Source organism: Micropterus dolomieu, linkage group LG22 (assembly GCF_021292245.1).
Source record: "Micropterus dolomieu isolate WLL.071019.BEF.003 ecotype Adirondacks linkage group LG22, ASM2129224v1, whole genome shotgun sequence".
In the NCBI taxonomy this organism is placed as follows: domain Eukaryota; kingdom Metazoa; phylum Chordata; class Actinopteri; order Centrarchiformes; family Centrarchidae; genus Micropterus; species Micropterus dolomieu.
Genome location: NC_060171.1, coordinates 32,171,507 through 32,193,661, shown reverse-complemented (window position 1 = coordinate 32,193,661; position 22,155 = coordinate 32,171,507). Strand labels below are relative to the sequence as shown.

The 22,155-nt window shown below is 39.0% G+C and overlaps 2 protein-coding genes across 2 annotated transcripts; one reads left to right on the top strand and one right to left on the bottom strand.

Annotated features, from left to right (window-relative positions):
• Positions 1-1,153: 1,153 nt before the first annotated feature.
• Positions 1,154-5,144, top strand: LOC123961179 (arpin-like). Its single transcript, XM_046036329.1, has 3 exons — positions 1,154-1,403; positions 3,401-3,564; positions 4,351-5,144. Exons 1-3 carry the CDS (start codon positions 1,250-1,252, stop codon positions 4,357-4,359), a joined length of 327 nt encoding a protein of 108 aa, XP_045892285.1. The 5' UTR covers positions 1,154-1,249; the 3' UTR covers positions 4,360-5,144.
• A 12-nt stretch (positions 5,145-5,156) lies between these two features.
• LOC123961169 (aminopeptidase N-like) lies at positions 5,157-18,880 on the bottom strand. The gene is made up of 14 exons (XM_046036307.1): positions 18,835-18,880; positions 18,608-18,673; positions 16,376-16,441; positions 16,065-16,213; positions 14,085-14,164; positions 13,794-13,927; positions 12,805-12,860; positions 12,499-12,646; positions 12,201-12,289; positions 11,404-11,514; positions 10,568-10,735; positions 10,237-10,377; positions 8,036-8,099; positions 5,157-6,062 (listed from the first exon to the last, which is right to left on the bottom strand). Exons 2-14 carry the CDS (start codon positions 18,653-18,655, stop codon positions 5,916-5,918), a joined length of 1,401 nt encoding a protein of 466 aa, XP_045892263.1. The 5' UTR covers positions 18,656-18,673; positions 18,835-18,880; the 3' UTR covers positions 5,157-5,915.
• Positions 18,881-22,155: the final 3,275 nt, after the last annotated feature.

Below are 22,155 nucleotides of genomic sequence, written 5' to 3'. Positions count from 1 at the left end.
CAACTTGCAGTCTCCCGTTGGGGCGTTGGTGCAGTTAAGCAAGGAATTTGTGATCGGTTGTTGATGTATCACGTTGTACAAGCTTGCCGTTAGGGTGTCCTTCACAGGGTGTCCTTCCAAAATTTGGCGTACACATTCACTTTCCCCTCAGGATAAACTGTAATTTCCAGTGCCTAATGAACAAGTCGGGTGTGACCGGAAAGCCGTCAAATTGTGTGCAGACGTTCATGGTCCCCAGAGGAGACGTTATACTGACTATGGTGTTTCTCTAACTTTTCCCCTAGCCCCACAATGAATCGTTACTGGTATTTTCTCTGGCGCCCCCATGAGATTGATTTTTGTGATTTTGAGTGAAATGTCTCAACAACTACTGGATGTATAATGGATATATAATTCAGAAATTCGTTTTCCGCAGAAGATGAATACTGCTGACTTTAGTGGTCCCTTGACTTTTCCTCTTGGCCCACGATGAGGTCAAACCATGTCTCATTTTGGGCAAGATTGAAATTTTGGCTCAGAAAGTTACGCAACCACCTGAAACAAGTCAGAGCGGCACAGAACAAACTAAGGCGCTGCTTTCAACTTGCAGTCTCCCGTTGTTGCGTTGGTGGGAATCCCACTTCTGATAAAATCGATTTCGGCTGGACCCGCACCTTGTTCTTGTAACGATGCTTGCAGTTAAGCAAGGAATTTGTGATCGGTTGTTGATGTATCACGTTGTACAAGCTTGCCATTAGGGTGTCCTTCACAGCTGAGTGGTTTCGGCTGGTATGCGACAAAGTTAAAACTTGTCACTGCATTGGCCGGGAATCGAACCCAGGCCTTGAGGAAATTTGGTACAGAAATTCATTGTCCGCAGAAGATGAATCAAAATTTATGTATCATGTTGTACAAGTTGCAGTATCACTGCATTAGCCAGGAATCAAACCCAGGCCTCCCGCGTGGTAGGTGAGAATTTGACACTTTCTCTTTTCCAACAGGGTAAATTGCAACATGTAATCCTTTCTCAAATGTGGACTGACTGTCTTTGTGTTTTGTTGCTCTTCTGCACTTTTTTCTAAATTCTGCTCAGCTGTTGTCAAATTGATGAAGCTGTTTTCTTTATTTGCTTCTATTTTTCTATTTGCACGTGCTTCATTTTCACCTTTAATTTCTTTCAAACTTCATTGGTTTATGCACATTTTCTGTCCATACAGAAGTGGAAGCTAAGGGGCAGTCAGATCGTTTATCTGAGGAGCAGCTGTCAGTGATGGTGAACAAAGATGAGCTGGTGAAGATAACTGATAAGCACCGACCCAGTGGGACCTGGGCCTTCTGGTACCCAGAGTCAGAGATGGATAAAACAGAGCTGGAAACAGGACAGGACCTGCGGCTGAAGACCAGAGGGAATAGTCCTTTCATATGTGAGTCTGTATTGCCATACTGTTTTTACTGCTTAGCTACTTTCATGTTTTCACCATTCAAAATTTAACAGAAAACACTGCATGCACGGCATCCCCTATGCCAAGGGCGGACTGACCACTCGGAGTAACACGCGTATTCCTGGTGGGCCACTGAACAATTAGGCCGATAAGCAAGGTCACTGTATAAGTTAATATATCATTATACAACACAAGGTTTTTTAACAAAAAAAAAGTTTGTAGCCCCTACATCAGGGGTTGGCAAATAAGTCTGGCATCAGGCCAAATTTTTTTCAAGCCATTAGATGGCGGGCCAGAACAAAGTCAAATTATTTCAAATCCTTGTATACTCACGGGCATGTTTAGCTCAGTAGGTACTGTGCGGGACTCGTTAGGAAGACTGGAAGATCAATTCCAATTAACTGCCTATATTTTTACTTGATTATAAGGACACTTTTGCACATGCTCACAATAAGGCACATGCTGCAGTGTGTGTGCGCCTAGCGTTTGATCCGCATTCATAAACCTATGGATGCTTATTTTCATTTCCCTGAGGAAATTCAGGGTGTGAACTACAGGGGAGCTTAGCTCCCCCTAATAAGACATCAGCTCCCCTAAAAGCATGATTTGTGATTTTTTTGGGGGTCTATATAATATTGACAGCATACTTTATTGACATTAATCTTATCATGGATCATGCGGAGCGTCAGACTTCATACCGCCAGAGAAAACAATCACTGACTGACCACAGCCTGGTCCGCCCCACTCCTTCTCCGGTGCCGACATGTTGTGAACGGTTTGTGATTGTTGGCTGGATGGGTATTACGCATGATCCATGCACTACTGCAACTGGGGGCTCTCCACAGTGCCACACAACTTTCTACATTGTTCCCAGAGGTGTGTCAAGCAAGCCACAGACTCTTTTGAATGTCCTTCAGAACTCTTCAAAGTAAAAGTTTTCAATAAACTCTACATAAAGCATTGCTGCAATAAATGTTCTCGCGCATTAATTTTCAGCCACAATCACTTAAGAGGAAGTGATTGTGTGAGTAACTGTATCTGTCATGACTGATTTCAGCACCATTTATTTTTTATTTTTCTGCTATCAAAGCAATCTGGCCACAGGCCAGATATCATTGCTGGCGGGCCGGTTCTGGCGGGCTGCCTATTGCTGACCACTGCCCTACATGATACACAGAGTGGAAGTAATTTACGCAATTAGGATAAAAAAAAGTAACTGTATTCCGTTATACTACAGGAACAAAAAGACACAATCTGGTACATTATATAAAAACAGGGATTACTGTAAAAACACAAAGCTAGGGAGGGACTTGTTATGTTATGCCCCTACCCCATTGTGCAGACTCTGTGCGGACTGGTTGTAGCTCTCAGTGGGTAAACACGACAGCCGGACCATACTGAACACAGCCTCCGAGACTGACAGAGGCCAGTTTGGCCACTGTGAGTACAGTACAGTGGTTTTCTTGCTGGGTTTGGCTCTTGGCACCTCACGGCTGAGTCAACTAATTGGACTGCTAGCTGCACGGCTAGCTACAGATGCAGACAGATAATAATAATAATAATAATAATAATCTTTATTTGTAGGGCACTTTTCTAAAACAAGTTACAAAGTGCTTTAACAAGTGTAAAGACAATAATACCCAAAGATAATGTTCAGTGAGCAACAGTTAACGGTTTAGCAAAAAGTAAAGCTATCCATCAAGATCTTGTGTCCATCAAGAAAGGCATCGGAACCCATCAAGAAAATTATGAATTATGTGCAAGCCAACAATATGAAAGATTTGGTGCCATTTAGTGCCCCATCAAAGTGTAATTCACCTCTGTCCAACATAGCTAGACAGCAACTGTGAGAGATGGGCTGGTCATTTCACAAAAGAGATTTGTATGTATGTTATTTATTTGTACGTCTTGTGGCATTTTGTACCATCTGCTTCTGAAAAGTGCTACATAAATAAACTTTGTTACTTTTCTGCTTTCAGTCTCCTTAGCAAAAGTGGACAGTGGCACAGTGACCAAGTGTAACTTTGCTGGAGATGAAAAGGCCGGAGCATCGTGGACAGATATGATTATGGCCAACAAAGCAGATGCTGTCAGCACTCAGAAGCCCGAAGGAGAAGGAGAGGGAGCAGAGGAGGATGAATGGGTGAGGACACCTACCAAATCAAATCCAAGCATATATACAGAAGGGGGGGTTGGGGCTAGCTGGTTAGCATGCCAACTTTATCTTTGCAACCCAATATAGACATCTCACAACTGTTACTTCTTCACATTTTAAAATGTTAAAAATGTAAAATTCTGGCCATATCATACACGGTGTAACCACATTGCAACTTTAATACCTGTGAGATAGCCTGGATTGGAAATTTACAAATAATTTTTAGTATTTGATTTGGATTTACTCATATGATGAGTGTTAGCTCCAGACAAATGAGGCATTTAAAGAAAAGTATGGTAAAAGAAGCACTTCTAAGTAATTGCAGATTATGTATTTAAATTTGAATATTAACATAATTATATGTAGTGTCTGTATCTATTTAGGGCCCTCTTACTTAGGGGCCCAGGCAGTTGCCGACGTTGCCTAATGGTTAAGTTTGCTCCTGCTACCTAGTTATTTGGATTGCACTTTAGAACTTCCCTGCAACTCTCTGCAGGACAGGCAGCACGTGCTGCTCTCATTTAAAGATAAGGCAAAAGAAAGCTTTTCATTTTCATAATTATATACGCACTGTGTAAAGGAACTTGACCTCTTTGTACACGTGATACTTGAATGGATATGGATCAAGCTAGAAGCTATCATTTGCACTACAAGGAAGTGGGCAGAATCCCTCTGTGGCTCCATCTGATGTTTAGAATATATACACAGCAGGTGATGTCTTGGACAAACTGAAACCAGACAAGTCTCAATTCTCCCACTTTGTTTCTCTCTCAGGACGATTAAGGAAACCGACTCCCCCGTCAGCCGGAACTGTTGGTCCTGTTCTTGTCTCCAAATTGAACTGCTTCAACTTGGCTCCATTCCTGTGTCTTTGTCTTTAGATTGGACATTTCACTGGGGTACTGAACCTCTTACATATGTGGCCTTGGGGCCAGAAACCTTGCGTCACTTCTACAGTATGTGACTAGACTCTTTCAGCTCCACAGAGTGTATCTGGCTGTTAGCTGTGATGCGGACTGAGTCTTTGAAACTTTACCATTGTCTTGTATTCTTTTGATTAGATCCATATGTTTATATGACTGGAACTTGAGCTCTGCATTTTTCTCTTTCTTGGCTTGTTCTTTTACTCTTTCCTGTTTGTGTCCCAAGTGTAATCCAGGGTGCATATGTGTGATATTTCTGCATAACATGGGATTAATTGCAGTCCCTCTTGTTTTTCAGCACACTTCCATACTGTAACTTAAGTCCTGTTTAGAGAGACAGACTGTATTTTAAAGTGTAGTTTTGAGTTTATTTCTGCGTAACAACTGAAGTATTTGGAAATACTCCGCTTGCACTTGTAATGTTTATCACAGGGGATTATTCTTTCTTGGCTAGTATGCCATCTAATTGATTTTATGTGTAGTGGAAGACTCATATTAAACCTTACAGACAACAGTCACCTTTGTACTGTAAAATCATTCAGAAAGATCTTTTTATATATAGCATTCCAAAGTTAAATAAGACCTGTATTATTTTGACCAGGTAAAACCAAAATGACACATGCTGGATTAAAGGACTTAACACAGGATTAACAAAATGCCAATGTTTTATTATTAAATATTTCAGCAACATACAAGAATAATTTGGTTCCTTGAGTACAACACATATGGGCATTACAACAAACAGAGCAGGTTCTGTCCTTTGGCTCTGACGTGTGCAAATGTTGAGCTGGTATGGAAATTGGTAGCATCAATATGCTGGTAAATTTTAGCTGTTGCAATTCATTTTTTCCTTTGCTAGGAGCTTTATATCACCAATTAAAGTTTCAGTCCACTTTCCACTATAAAAACATTGCACAACGTTTTTATCATAAAATTATTTTAATAATGGGCAACAAGAACAAGATTTCTAAATGTAAATATGTTATAATCTTTTTCAAACATAAAACTATCTTTAAAGTTGGACTATGCTGCATAAGTATCTTGTTACTTTGACTGTTCGCATTGAATATACTGTATAAATATTGCACGAGTCTATACAAAACACTGCATTTTCAATTTGGTCTTAGGTGCACATCTCTCTCATGAACTCAGTACAGTAGAATCAGTACTCTACTATGTATCAGTCTTATGTGCTGCACAGTCACGGTTCAGCTTGGTAAATTGTTTGGTAGGAAATTGAATCTCTCATTTCACGATCATTTCTCTAGTCCATTTTCCTGACAAAGCGAGATTCCCTCTTGATTGGTTCTTGGTGGATTTGGTGGAGAAAATCTTACAAGGACTCAGCTGTAGAATCAAAAACTGCTAGCACTGCTGATCTGTGAGGCTCTGAAACATGGACGCTTTTTTTCCACTCTACAAAGCTGTTTCTGTTTCGAACCACTCTAGTATAATATCTTTGTTCTTGTTGACCCACTGGATGTTGACTTGGGTTTGCTCTTTGGCCTGCTGCACCGCCCTGGTAGCAGGACCCAGATCATAGTCCGTCTCAAAACGATCCAGCTGTTCACACACACAGATGATATAATGATGTTAGAGCATTTCTTTGTAAGTGCATTGCATTCACCAAAGAAAAGAAATGGAGGCCTGATCTCACAGTTATGAGGAACTATGAGTCTTATAGTTCTGTCATAATTATAAGATAGGAACTCATAGATAAGGTCTCCCATTTGTTTCTTTAGTGAATGCACATTGCAGCTAAGCAACAGTAGCATATTAAAACACAAGGCTGGGCATTAATTTATATTTTTCCTGTCACTGAGTGGGAAATATCCCGATCAGGGAGCATTTCATAATACATTATTTCGTGGTGCTGCAGGTTACAAAAACTTCAATGTCCTCTACATGGACCATCAACTAGTGAGATGACATGCTGTTTGCTTGGGAAATGTAGCTTTAGCCTCAGTCATTAAGTGTGATATCATGTAGCCATGACCTGGGGAAAGGTCTGAAAACAGCTGCAAATGTTAAAAAGTCAGCCACAGCTGACTGTAGCTCAATTATCTAGCTAGCTACAGCTGATAAAACCAGACACATCTGAAAAAATGACAAAACTGCATTTGTCTGCTCCTGTCAGAAATCAAAGACCCATTTAAAAAACAAATAGAATTTCGAGTGGTAATTGACCACGACTGTGTCCGAAATTACCCAGCTTAGCTTACCATTTTGTAGTTAGTTAGTTAGTAGTTTGAGTTATTATACCCTATATAGTCCACTCAATGTACCCCAGAATGCATTTGGAAAAGTAGTGAACAACCGATCACCAAGCCATATATACCATCATACATTGCGCTGATAGAAAAAACTGATTGTCCGAAGGCAATGACGCAATTAACGGTGCCGAAATAACGATCAGGATAGTGTCTGAAAGTCTTGTTTTAATAACGCGAGTGAAATCACTATATAGTCCTCTACATACAACTCCATACATAGAGGGTAGGGAGTAGTGAATGAGTGGGGATTTCGGACACAGCCCACATGTTATGTACCATGTGAGAATGGAAAGCTTGCTAGCATAACAACAGTAATTAAGGGCTTACAGCCACCCATAACCCCCAAAATTAAACTTTTGAGGGGGTCTCAAAAACTTTTCTAATTACTTTCTTCTATACTGAAAAAGTTTATTTTTACTGAATTATTCAATGTAAACTTTAATTCTTATAAACACAGTATATTACAATCATACACAGCAAAGTAAATCCTGCAGGTTGTATTTCAGAAGTACAAGCAAATTGCTTTGTGAACCAGATGCACATGAAAGACTAAAATAAATTGATCCTACTCTTAAGTACTGCCTGTGTAGCCGAAGCCTGATTACTCTGATTTATCTACTTCCTCTGTGCCATAGAGCTACATTGTTATCCAAAAACTATTAAAAACACATCAGTGAGTCACACTGTTGAACTGAGTAACATGTTCCTTCATTACCATAAACACACACTGTTGTTGATTTTGACTCAATCCAACACTGCTGCTGTAACAACTCACCAGTGCAGAAATTTGTATCAATCCACAGCTGAATATAGTCCAACAAAAATGTACTCTTTACTACTATTTGAGTAACATTTGCTAAAAACAATAGAGCTCTATGACACAGAATAATAAGGAAAATGCGGCTTTGGATACACACACAATACTTAGTAGGATACATTCATAGATGGATTTCATCTTTTCATGGAATTTGTTGACAGAAACAAAAAATATAGAATTTAACCAGCCTTGTCATTTAAACTATAAATAAGAAATGGCCTAGCGAGAGAAATTTGGGGGTTTGGCTCAGAGGTAAAACTAACACGCTGTCATCCATAGAACTCACGATGACAAGAAAGACTTCTGATATGATATCAGGGTGGATCAAGATACTTAATGTAATACAAATCAGTTATTGGTGTGTGACTGGAAAGACAGGAGTTTCCACTTGACATCTTTGCACGCTGGTATTATCATTATGACCTAATGAAACATCAGTTAATTACCTCATCCAATTCAAATTGTGTCGAGAACCTGCTTGTCGTTCCCTCGATCAGCATCGCTCCATCCCTGGCAGAAGAAAAATACAGACAGGTTGAACAAAATAACTGAAACAGTTTTTTAGTGTAACACAGTAAAATTCAACAGCACTACATACTGAAGCCTCTAAAATGACCTTTCTGAAATACAACAAAAACTAAATATTGTAACCTTCATCTTTGCAGGACTGTTCATTAAACTGCCTTAGTTTTAGCTTGGTGGACCTAATAAACTGCATACTGTAAACAAGTATGAATTTGATTACATTCTGAAAGACAACAGGTTTACTTACTAAAATATACTTTTTAATACCCGCTATCTACTTGATTTAGATCTCAGGTGTGACTGTGTACTCATGAAATGAAACCCTGTCTGTTATGTATATTTAAACTTTGATAAGATCAATTTAGCTTCCTGGTAACGGCACAAACAGTGGGGATTTTATGAAGGAGAGCTAATGATAAGCACTCACTAAATAAGAAGACCTTTGTACTTGATGACACAGTGCAAGATTTTTACAAGCCACTGTTTATCATATTCTTTTATGGTAGTGCTCGTTTATTCAAGTGACTGGACCTCAGTTTGCTTCAGTGTCAAGAGGCCTCTGTAAACAGGTTCAGATTTCATTGGCGAGGCAGCAAATAGCAGTATGTTCATAAAAAAATCACGACAAAAACAACACGCTTGTGTTCTCAGTTGGCAGAGCATGGCTTCAAATCAGGACATCAGACAGAGCTGTTGAACCAAGAAAAACATGAGCAAGCCGATACAGTGTTCAGAGTTAGATGGATAGATTCACTGTGGGGCTGATAATGGCCTTTAACTTTACAACAGATACTGTGAGGTGGTGGACGTTCTTCAATGACTATACCAACATAAAAACACTATCATGTCACATCACTATTTTTTTACTGCTCTATGAACCCATGTTTGTCAGCATATTTGCAAAGATTATTGCATGTTATTTATCATGTAGCTATGTAATCAATACTACTAAGCAACCCTAAGCCAAGCCTAAGCTAGGCTAAAAGTGTCCTGATTTATCTCTGGACTAGACACACAGAGATTTAAAGCAGCATTATTTATTTTATTTTTTTCCACCTGGGACCAGTGGGGTAAGCTGAAAAGACACATTGGGACAAATGATCACCATAAGAATTTGTCAAGGGAAACAAGGGCTCATTTTCACATCAGTAGAAATCATGACTTTTCCTTCTGGGCAATTGACAAATGCAAAGCTAATATTCACTCTATTTTTCTAAATCTCTGTTTTGACCACCACCTCTGACCTGCTAGATGTCTGAGTTTCTTTTTCAGCTAGGTACTGACTTTGTCTCTCTGTTTTTGGTGCTGGGCAGTTAGTGTACAGTGGGATTCTTCCTGTTGTGGCTGGAAATGTAGTTGGTGGTAGACTAAACCAAACAGAAAAACACTAAAGAATGAGCTTTAAGAAGCTAAAGGGCTCTGTAGAGCTGAGGGGAACTGCACAGTCATATAGTAATTCTCTTTAGGTTTGTCACTAACACACAGCTAAAGGATCTATTGATATAAAAACATAGATGGTCCAACTTTAAGATTTATTATTCTCACCTCACCTTGGCTTCAGTGGCAAGCACACATATTTCCCAAAATGGCCATGTTTATTTAAAGCTGCTAAAAGCAATATTTTTTTAGATTTACAATGAAACAGAATATTATCACAACTCTGAAGTACCCCTCATCTCTACAGAGCATTGTTTTAGTTCATTGTTTGGAATTTACAGACCACAAACTGTGTCCAAAGTACACTACCTACCCAGCACCAAGGGAAAAAGAAGATTGGTGGAAGAGTTGCGCACCCTAAAAAGAATTACATTTCTGTTTAAGCACAGAGTTCTCAAAATCTAACTGCTGTGTAAGGTTGGCTTCTCCACCCTGACAAGCATATGTTCTGGGGTAAACCATGAATACTTCTAATTTCCTTATAAATCTGTGATGAATTAAACTGGCAAAATTTAGCACTGATGCAAAATACTGCCCATTATCAACCTCAAACCAGCATAGCATCATGTCTTCCTTTTCAAGTCTATATTGGTCAAACCCAACTACACAATCTCAGATACTTTTTCATGACTCAGAAAATGGATGTTTATGAGAGGCAGTAGATAGAGTCCAAATAACAACCCACCCTAAACTGACATATTCCCAGTGTGCTCTGATAAAGTTCCAGGCCAGTGCCTGCCCCACCACGTTCTGGGCTATGTAGTTAATGGTGGAAGCAACATCCATGAGGCGTATCTTCTCAGCGTTCAGAGTGTATTCCAGGTATCTGAAAGATAAAGAAGGCACTGACTAGCGCTTCACTTAATATAAACTGCTTGTTTGGGATGCACCTTATCACAGGTGTGTCTGTAATTAAGGAAGAGTCATTATGTACACAGTAAAAAGAACACAAAAATAATTCATCAGGACTTGATGTTTAATCCTGGTTTGATCCTAGATCTGTTCGCTGGCTTTACCTGTTGAGCAGCCAGATCTTTCTGGTGCAAGACAGAGCTTTCCGGAGCTGGTTTCTCTCTGAGGTGTCGCTGGAGCTCTGAAACTTATTCCAGGCAAACTCCCACTCTGTCTTCCCGCCAGCAGCCACAGCTTGGCAGTAGATTACAGAACGCAGGTTGGGGTGAATGCTGAATCACACACACACATATACACAAAGTTATTTTCCATACATCAAGACTGTCTCCTTTTCAAGTTCTCTTGGTTGTTCTGGATGGTTGAAATTACATTTTCCTGCCTATCAGCACACACTTAACATTTTCATTCGCATACAAATGCAAGTGTGAAATCATTAACACACTTTCATGCAGTCCATGCATGTGTAGAGGTAATGAGCATATAACAGTATACACATTTATTGAAGAGTCAATGTCCCTCTATTTTAAAGTTGCCCCTGAAAATTTTACTGATTCCGAAAGGTAAGTAAAAGTAACTGTAACTGGAGGTTTGTTTTGGCAAACACATCCTCAAAGAGCAGGAACAGGATCATGTTCGCCATGGCCTTCCCTGTGTGTGATTTAGGATTAGAGCTCATCTTAGCATTAAAATCATAACAGGAGCAACTTTAAAGACAAGAATCACATTGCAGAGTGGAAACAACAGCCTCACACACAATCACATGTGATAAAAAGTGATTAAATGACACCTACCCTTACTAAATCCTGGAGAGTAACACCACAGAATACATTGAAAGCTATTACAGCGAGACCATTTTGTGGGAGAAACCAATAAGATCATGTGCCATGTTTGAGATAATTCAAATTCCAAATGATATATACTTATCCAGTAGTGTCCATACTTGTTGGTGTTGTTACTGTTCATCCAGGTGGCATACATCTTTGTAGCCATCTCTATGCATTCTGGGAGTCCATTGGAGCACGCTACTTCTATGGCGGTGATCTGGTTGTGTCTTGGAATTAAGCACAATTTCATGGTATATAATAAGTGTACAGGTATTAAATGACATTAAATATAATGTTATGCATTCTGAAGAAGACTGAGAGATGCCATTGAAAGCGTTGAAAAAGCTAGCAAGGGCACCCTGAGTTAAGATTATTTTCTCTGACAAACTCTGACAAGTTGTGAAACCTGAACTCAACTATATGAGTCTTCAGAAGTTAAACTTGTATTAATTCATTGTGTTGCCTATTTGAGACTTCTGTCAGACATGTATGAGTTGATTGAACTTAGGTATATAAGTTATCAGTTGAATAAAAAGAGTGGGAATGGGAGCAAGAGAAAAAATTTTTTGGGGGGGGGGGGGGGGGGGGGGGGGGGGGGGGGGGGGGGGGGGGTTGTCGCTATAAGCGACACCTTTCATTTTAGTTATTTGATTCATTGTTATTTTTAATTAATGGTATTTCACAGTATTGACAGTGTTGTTAAATGTGAATTTGATTAATTCATTAATTTGCAGTCCGCACTACACCTCTGTCACTAGCATATCTGTAACTGATGTGAAGAATGCAAAGGCACATATCTGCTCTGCATTGGCAGTCGTGGACTGGACAGTGAGTGTAAACAGCAAATGTGAGAATCTGTTGCGTATTAAATTATATTATCCCCAATGGATCAGTAAAATTCATCTTTCCTTACTGTAAGGAGTGGTCATTTGGGACTTCTGAATTATCTGTGTAGTTCCTGAAGAAGTTGTAGAGACCCTTAACCTGTTCCCGGAGGTACATCTGCAGGAAGAATCAGCTTTACCGTGGAATTTCAGGAACACACGCAGCAATATTACATTTTTACTGCACATTGATACCAGCAGGAAATCAAATTTAGTCTGTTAAATCCACCTTCTCCATCCAACACAGGTCAGTTTAGTTAGTAATGTAATAAAGCAAGATACATATTTCACTTTGAATGTCACAAGATAAAAAGGAACGACACATGCCTGCATGGGTCCATACACCTCGGAGCGGTCAAACATGAGGACAAAGTAGTCAAGGTTCCTGACTGCTGATTCCCAGGGAAGGTACGCTGTCTCATTCCGAAGGAAGCGGGTTGAATTCAGAGCTAGAGTCACGTTGACAAGTTTGGCCCTGAGGAAAACAGATATTGGATTTGGTAAGATGAGCGTGACCTTGTTTCAGTCATGTTTTTTTCAGGTATGACACATTACGATTACAGAATCACAACACACTTAACAGACAGAAAATTGATTTGTAGCAGTCTGAATGTACTGAATCCAAGTTATCACCTCGCCAAGTTAAAAGCATCATCAATGAGCTGCCCTCTGTTCATCAGTGGGATTCGCTGAAAAACAAGAGCAAGATGAGGGACAGTTAACATTTCAGTTTACGAAGATTCCAAGCATGAAGACGTAATTTACCAACAGCAAAGCATTAGAGCAGGAAATGATGACTTGAGTGCCATAGGGGAAAATGCAAAATAAGGCATTGAACCAAATCAATTTCTATTTATTACATTGAACGTATACGTTTTTAAAATCAGATATTAACCCAACAATGTGAGTTTATGATTTGTTTCTGCATTAGTAATTTCTAAAAGACCTGTTTCAAGTTGCCATGTAATTCCATGGTCAAGTGTCTTTTTAGTTGTGTTAACACAGTGGCTCAAGGGATGCCTAAGACTGTCAGGCAGTTGGCCCGCCACTTTAGGGAAATCATCTTTTTAAAAGGGGCCGGGCTAGTTCTGTCGGTGAATTTGGTTCTTTTTTTGTCTAATGGATGTCTATGACAGCACATAGAATTGTTTGTGGTAATCAGCACTTGGAAAGAGTCAAGTTCAAGAAATCAGGTACACATTTTGGAGTCAACATAATTCCTGTAGTTCATAATCAGGGCAAAGGCTCTAAGTAGTCTGGTTTCTTTTAGCCACACAATTCAGCTGCCATTGTGAGTTTTGGTGATGACACAAGATGGTGCAAGATTTATATTGAGTATCTGTGAGTACACAGAGCAGAATGATCACTACAGTGTTTTTTTTGGCTCCAACTGGCCGCACTCAATCCAGGTTTACTGTCTAGACTAGAACAGCCTACCTTGCTAGAAACACTACAAACCAAAAGTGTGTCCACTGTCTAGTTGTTAATAGTAACATAAGACTAAATTAACAACCAAGGAAGTGTGTTAACAACAGACAATTTTCTAAGAGAACAAATGAACAATATGTAGAGGTTGGTTTCAGCTCTTTATTTGCTAACTCATTATTTGGCTCAGTACTCACTTTTGGATTTGTCTCTAGCTGATTCAGGAGGCGTTGCCAGTTCTCTGGGTTGTAATTGACTCTGTAGTATCCAGTACAGTTGACATTTGCCAGGATCCACTCTCCACTCTTAGAAATGAATTTTTCTTTCTTTTCTGTTCAAAGGACAAATATTGGTCAAATGCCAATAGGCCTAGTATAAAGTAGGCATAGTATAAAGAAAAATAAAAACCATAACTAAGGAAAGGTTATCTTGTGTATCTGGTCATCTGGTCCAAAAATTCCAAAGCTCTGTGTTGTATTTTCTGTTACCTATTTCGCTGCTTGTCAACCATTCAGAAGACGGTTCAGATGTATCTGACATGACTGTGATTGGGATGTGCCACCAAAGACTAAACAGGCAGAAAAAATAGACAAAGAACAGTGTATAATAAGCACATGTTAAGAGATGGTTAGGATGCTCAGGATCTAGGAAATGGTTATTCAGCATCTATACAGCGAGGGAGGAAGAGTCAAAATAACAATCTAACAATCAAGAAGCCTTTTTAGTAAAAAGTGACAAAGGCACGGTAATCTGTAAATGGAGTGTGAAATCTAGTCTCCTTTATAAAAACAGATGTCTGCAATATCATGCCAGAGTCCAGAGCTATTATGGTATGGATCTGACCGAAGCAACTTAAACAGGTTTAATTATTGTGCAACTCCCTATGACATGTGTTATGGAGCACATAGTTACAAAACATTGTTTCAAAACACTCCACATGGCCAAAGGTATAATTTACAGTAATCGGCTGCAGTGTTTTCATGCAGGCCTGGCAGTGAAATACTTGGTTAACAAGGTGACAGTGATGCAGTAACTTACTGTATTTTGCCAACTGAAACAGACACAAGAAATGGACTCTTTAATTATTTGATGACAACTATTCTCAAAGGGAGGTAGACACTGTAAAGTGATGAAGTCGTTGAAGGAAAGATTTTATGATCAAACTTTGGCCTTTGGATAGAAGGCTAATCTAGCCCGAATGGGTTGCAGTCACACCCAAGATGTAAAATGTCCGATGGAGGAAGTCATTATTCCGGAACCAGTTTTTGAGCAGAATTTCTTGCCATACTACATTTTCTCACAATTTCTACCAAGGGTTTGCATTGGTCAGTATTACAAGTGACAACCCCATCTAAACTGTTGACAAACAGAATGGGAACTTTGACACAATCCTTCACACTGGTGTCTCATGTTGACCAAAAACTATTGTTCTGTTTAATCTAAAATGGGAAAATATTACAAACATTATTCTTTTGGCCACCTGGCATATTATTGTAATATTATGAACTTATAAAGTTGTTATGGATAATATATTAGCAATCAGTTGCCTATTTATATGTTCATTGTGTGTGAAACTATTCATTAGCATTCTGAGTCATGTTTCTGTCCACCTGATACGTACATGCAAAGCTAAATTCTCCGCTACATAAACAAGCTAGTCGCTAACTTTGTCCACCTGCTGTTTAGTGCTGGACAGGTAGTGTACGGGGGTTTTATTTAGAGTTTCTTCACTGAAAGCAGTCGCCTGCTGCCTTTAGAAACATCGCGGATGAGAGCGGTGAGACTGAACCAAAAACATGCGTGCTGGGAAACCAAAACCATGAGCTGAAAGACACACAAGAGCTCTGTAAAGCTGAGGGGAACTGCAGAGTTGGGTAATAATTTTCTGTGGGTTCATGAATGTGAACAACACCTTTCACATTACATATAGTCATTTGATCCATTGTTCATTTAAAAATATCGATTTTACATAATGGGAAAGTCTAGGACCCTGTAGAACTCCACATTTAACCTTCCTACATTCCGATCTACTAACAGCTATCTGTAAAAATCTATTTAACCATTTATAACCTATCCCACTAATATCAAATGTATGTAGTTTGGAGTATGCATGTGTAATATGTCATGATGAACTATATTGCTTTTAAAAATCGATAAATACACCAACCATATAGTTCTTTCTTTCCTTTGCTGTTGTGATTTCTTCCATCATTTCCTTTCATGCTAAAGATGTAAATCTATTTGTTCTAAATATGTACTTATTCTTACTCAATAAGATTAATAAATTAGCATTTTCATAAATGTAAAGACACTGGTCTATTGTATAATTCTGTTATTAGGAAAATCAGTGTGAATGAGAAATCTCTAGAATCTGAGACATGTTGACTCATATCATTAACATTATTGTCCTCAGCTTTAAAAAAAAATGCAAACTGTGTATACTGAAGCCATGTCCATGTAGCACATACATAGATTCGGATGAGTCATTGAAAAGGAACTGCTTCTGATAGATTTCTCCATTGGTTGTGTTGATAGTGATGACAGGATAGCCAATTTGGTTGACCCAGGTACCCATCAGTTCATTAACGTTGGTGTGACCACTATCGTCATTTACAGCCTGCAAACATGGCACAAGTCAGTTAATATTTTATGATATACATACCATAATCTGATCAATAATTATTCAGACTATGACATTAGTATTGTTTTATTAAACAAGACATGCGGCAAAAATATGACGTAAAATAAACTGACAAAATCTAAGATTATCTAAGTTTACCTTTTGTATGTATTCCCAGAGGTCATTCTGGTCAGTGTTTTTATACTTAAAGTCAGACAGATACATCTAAACACAACAACAGAGAGAGAGAGGTTATAGTTAACACAGGTTCATCCTGCTTCAAAATAATTATATTCAGGTGGAAATTTTGCATCCAAAATTTACATTGAAAGCTGGACAAAAATGTCCAATCACAGCTGCCAGCAGCAAATCCAAAGACGATGTGATGATGAAATAAATGTTTAAGCCCAGTTTTCCATAAGTTTCTGGCTAACGTCTGTATTACTCAGTCCTGCACCTGACTGCTCCCTTGGAGTTTGTAGCGAAGATCTGGACAGTTCAAATAAAAGAGAATGCCAGACTTTTGTGCTGCTTTTGGATGTTCTAATGAACAGTTTTATGGCACTAACAGGACGTAACTAATGTGCCTGAATTGTAGGTACAAAAGTAACTTACCTTACTGTACCACTGCAACTCTGCACTACCCTGCTAATACAATATAAATATATTTTTTTGTAAATTATGTGTGACTTAAAATTAAATAAACACCAAGCTAAGTGAAACTTTTTCTTTCCAGGGTAAATAACAAACCCAAAGTACTGTTGCTTGATTTATGTAAGAAAACAAAAAAACAAACACCACATGTTCTGAAGATGTTGTGGCTACATAGACTATGTGTGCCAATATCTGGCATCACTTATGGCAAACCAAATCAGCTCCTTTTCATCCACCTAAAAAAATCCATGTGATACTGACAGTTTTGTAATGCATGTGGAGAGCCTCCAAAAGCAAAAGTAGTCCTTTACTTTGTGGGTTGCATCTTTGGTTGAAGTGAGCCAGTAATTCACGAGGGGTTTATGTGATTTTGAAGTAGCCATTTTTCATAGCCCTGATTAAGGCATCATATTAGAAAACTTTGGTATGCTAAGTTTTCTTCCCCACCCATGTTGTAAATCCTGTCATATCGTGAGCCACACTGAAAAAAAAACAACTTTTCCAGGACACTGCACTGTCGTAGCCTTAAAAGGACTCCAAACTAACGAACAATGAAATCTTCACCTCAGGTTTTGAGATTAAATAGGGTGTCAAAATTCACCTTTAGTCTTGAGTCTCAGGCACAGGGCCTGCAAGAAGCATTTATAAGGACTATAGCACAATTTCAGCCCATCTGAATAAGGTTAAAAGGTATTGCCAGAGATGGGGACTGGAGTTTGAGACTCGGACTCAAGTCCGACATAAATCACACACACAGTGACTTGTGACTCGACTTGAGACTCGTCCTCAAAAGACTTCAGACTCGACTTGGACTCGAGGTGCAGGACTCGTGAACAATGTTTATTTTTAGGAAATGTCTGATGAGCATGCTGTTATTCACCTGCGTTACCTATCTGTCTACATAACACGTAGCATCTGCTGCGCGCGGCCACACGTGAGAGAAGACGACAAACACCGGCAGCTGCTGAGCCATTCTTCATAAACTTTGGATTTAAAACTTGATACAACAAGGCCCAAAGAAGAAGAGAAGAAGCGCTGAACGCAAAACAGGTAAGTAACCTGAGGTTAGTAATGTTTAGCTCAGCATTGGCCATCTAACGTTAGCTTGCTTCTTGCTTTAGCTACAACCTCCGGGAGGTTAACTCTATCTGTCGTTCGTTATGAAAAGATGAATGAGCGTTTTTTTGCTTGCGAAACTTGTGGTAGTCGATTAACGTCCCGCTGGCTGCTATCACTTAATTGTTAACGGTGGCAGCAAACACGCTACAGGTTTATTGTTGATCATGTAAAGTTACAGTTTTATTTAGTTAACGTTACACTGGTTTGAGAGTCTGGGGGGGTGTTGACTTACAGTAGTTAATAAGCTGTCATTAGTTATAGACACATTGTACATTAGGCTACATGGTTGTGCTCTGTAAGTTAAAAACAGGTTACAGGTTTATTGTTGATCAAGTAATGTCACAGTTTTATTTAGCTAACGTTACACTGGTTTGAGAGTCTGCGGTTGGTGTTGACTTGCAGTAGTTAATAAGCGCTCATTAATTGCATTGCACATTACATGGTTGTGCTCTGTAAGTGAAAAACAGGTTACAGTTATAGAATTCCTCAAAGCTATGCAGTTTTAGAAGCAGCCTGGAACACAGCAGGTGATATAACATTCATTATAACCATGAGAGACTTGAGACTTGACTTGGACTCTAGCTAAGAGACTTGTGAGCATCTCTGGGTATTGCTTACATTGACCCCTTTGTTGAAAACACTTTCCCCCACCACGTCTGCCAGCATTCTCAGCACAATTGCCCCCTACGGAGTGAAAACAAAATACAAGTGTATGTTAATATTCATAGTACACTGATATGGGTGACCTGCAAATAAGACAGAAACAATACTTAGTGTAAAGTTCATCTGTGGTCATGAAGCAGGATGTGCATTCATTCCTAGACTCATTTGAATCTCTACCTTACAGTAGGTTATAGCATCAAACATCTCCATGATCTCAGAAGTCGTCTGGACATCTTCCTGCAGTGGACTAAGAGGATGTGATGAGGCCAGAGCATCCTCCTCAAACGCTGTATGGAGGTCGCTCAGGACAAATGTGTCTTTCTGAGGAAAACAAAACCACATGTTACCAGACTAGATGAAGACATGCGGATGTTTTTGCCTTGTATATTTGGAACAAAAAAAACTTCTACCAAACAAGACGTTGGTCCCATCGAATGAATGAAATGACAAGGGGAAAAAAACTGTACTTCTTCAAAACAGCATCCTATTTAGCCAGAAGGATTCTGCCTCAGCTGTGAGCGCTTGGACTGAACTTACCATTTTAAATGTAGGCTCAACGTAGTCCACTGCAAAGTATGACATGTAGGTGGCAAAACCCTCATTCAGCCAAATTTCATTCCACCATTTCATTGTCACCAGATTTCCAAACCACTTTCAACAAAAGAGAAGATGTAGATGTTTAAGATAACAGTGTCATGTAACACCTTTATAAAATATTATTGTCATTTAGTTCATTATCTTATTCAGTATTGCTTAAAATGTGTGAGAATAGTTTATGCCTTAATCCATAAATGAAATTCATCTCATGTCATTGTTGTTCTTATTAGGGGTTAGACGTTAGAGAGCTTTCTTCCTCTAACCTGGTGTGCCAGTTCATGTGCAATGATAGTGGCGATCATTTCTTTATGCAACAGTGAGGACACTCCCTCCTCATAGAGCAGTTCTCCCTCCTGGTATGTGATCAGTCCCCAATTTTCCATTGCTTCAGGATATAAGTCTGGCAGTGCAATTTGATCTGAAGGAATCACATAGGTATGCACAAATGATCAAATTAAATCCATACAATTGCTTAGCCAGTACTACGTTATACTATCCAGGGGTATCCAGTAGTTTTTTAGCAGAGCTGCTTTAAAGGAGGAACTAATCCTTTTGGCAAAAACTGATATAATTAAGTCTGATACTGCTACCTGTCAACTGAAAAATACAGAATTACAAAATCCTGAGTCTTAAAGTGTCAATATGCACATTAACACAGAACAGACTCTTTGTTTTGTAAACATCTAATGTAATGTAATTATCCCATTTTTATTGTTGTTGTTTTTTTAATATTCCTGGTTTTTGCAGCCTTAAAGGAACACTAAAGCCAAAACCTCTGCAGGTGACCAGCTCGAAAGAATTGATCAGTCAAGTGGCCGCTGCTGGTCCAGACATGGCTGAAATAATAGCAGCAAAGGGAGAACACAGAGATTACAGCTAAAAGACTGGAAAGATGATATGAGGGTGTCTTTCATGGATAAGGAAAAAACAATAGTTATGATAAAGATTGATACATGTACTGCCACCTTGGTAAACCCTCATGGGAGTAACTTTGTTACACATAAGGACTTTGCATCACAAGGACTTCACATGATGTAATGTAATCGAAAGGGAAATTTGCTATGGTAGCTATTGGTTCTTCTTAGAATCTTATCCAAGAACATGTTTAATGTTTGATGAAAAAAAGGGTTCAAGAGATACACTTAAGTCAAAGAAGCTAACATTAGCGGGTCAGTGGCTAGCCTGGAGGTCACTCTCTATAAGGCTGGACCCTGAATGTTTTTTATTTTTTGTTGGCCGAAAAGCAGTTCAATTTAGAAAATATTGAGTATACAAATGCAGGAATCAGTTCTGTTGGTACAAAATGTTACAATGCATTGAATTTGAACCAAACTTGCAGAAGCATATACTTAATACTTAGCATCAAATGATATAGAAATAGGACACAAATTCTATCTAGCCCTACTTCACCAGCTATCAAGCTAGCTACAGTAGACTATTTAGCTAGCCTGCTGACCTTCCAAAATCATAAATTTCAGTCATCACAGAAATGTAAACAAAGACGTTTCTGACAGTGACAATGACTTTTTATGCATCTGTCTATCCATCCATCCTAATATATCTAGACAAAGTCTTACCTAGTGTTTTCTGTTGGTAATCAATTCCAAACCGACTCTCGAAGAACTTCAGAATCTTTCCGGTGATGTTGGCTGCATATTGAGCGTGTCCTGCTGCAGTGGCCTCAGGACGAGCAAACGTCTGTATGAGCAAAAGATAATGATAAATACATATTTTTGTTTTGCAGTAGTACATTTTCTTAACTTTGTACTATACTTCTTTAACATTAATTGAAAAACAGTGTAAGTGACATATGGAAGGGTAAATACCCCAAAGTCAGGACAGAAAGTGATGTAGTTATTGGAAAAAGTTTTGATTACATTTTTTCTGTTGTAGAAGAACATTAAAAGATTACTGGCAATCATTAAAGTCACACTAGCCAAGGCCAGCACCATACAAAAACCATTACATTCATCTTGAATTTACAGTTCACATACTTTAATTTCCACACGCTCGTGTGGGGAGGGGGTTGATGTGAACTCTGAAACCGTGAAGGCAAACAAGTATGTTGACATCTTCGGTGTTGGATAAAAACGCGTGTATTGCCAGTCATCGTCTATGATATTAGAGCCTAAGAGATTGGAAAAAAAGCAGACCAGTATGATGAAGGATATCTTTTATTCTGTTTTTACTGTTTATCTTTTATTGCTATGTGGCCAGAAGCCCAATAAACACGTACAGTTTTTGCCTAAGAGGACATTTTTAAGAGACATGACTACAGCAGGAGCTTGTTTTTTCACCTGACTTTTCCTCATTTCCCAGAGCTAGCGTGCCTCGCCTGTGGATTATGGTCACATCAAACACAGCCTTCATTTCTGGCTCATCGAAACAAGGAAACACTCTCCTGGCATCTGTTGGTTCCATGTTGGTGGCGGCAAGGAATCTATGAATACAGATAAAGAAAGTCAGTATCTGGAATACAAATAAAAGATAAAAATAATGAGGAAGTAATTTGAATTTCATAAACAACAATATGACTTATCACTTTGAATTCAAACGTTTAAAAGCCTTGACTTCAATGAATAACCTCTGTGCCTCTGTGTCTTTCAGACACTGATGGAAACAGTGGTGATTTTGTATTCACAAAGTCCAAAACATACACAGGAAGCCAAACAGTAGACTTCGCATGAATGCCAGTCCAAGACCCCTGACTGAGCATCAGTACCAGACCTTTGATCTATAAATTTGAATACTGTAAGTGTAAATGAATGCGTAAAGGAAAAGACATGAGTGTGTGGTGACTAGAGGAATATCTTGTTTCCTGTAGGTTTTCCTGGAACAGAACAGAGTATAAATAATGTGGGAAACTGTGTGTGTTGGGGGGGGGGGGGGGGGGGGGGGGGGGGGGG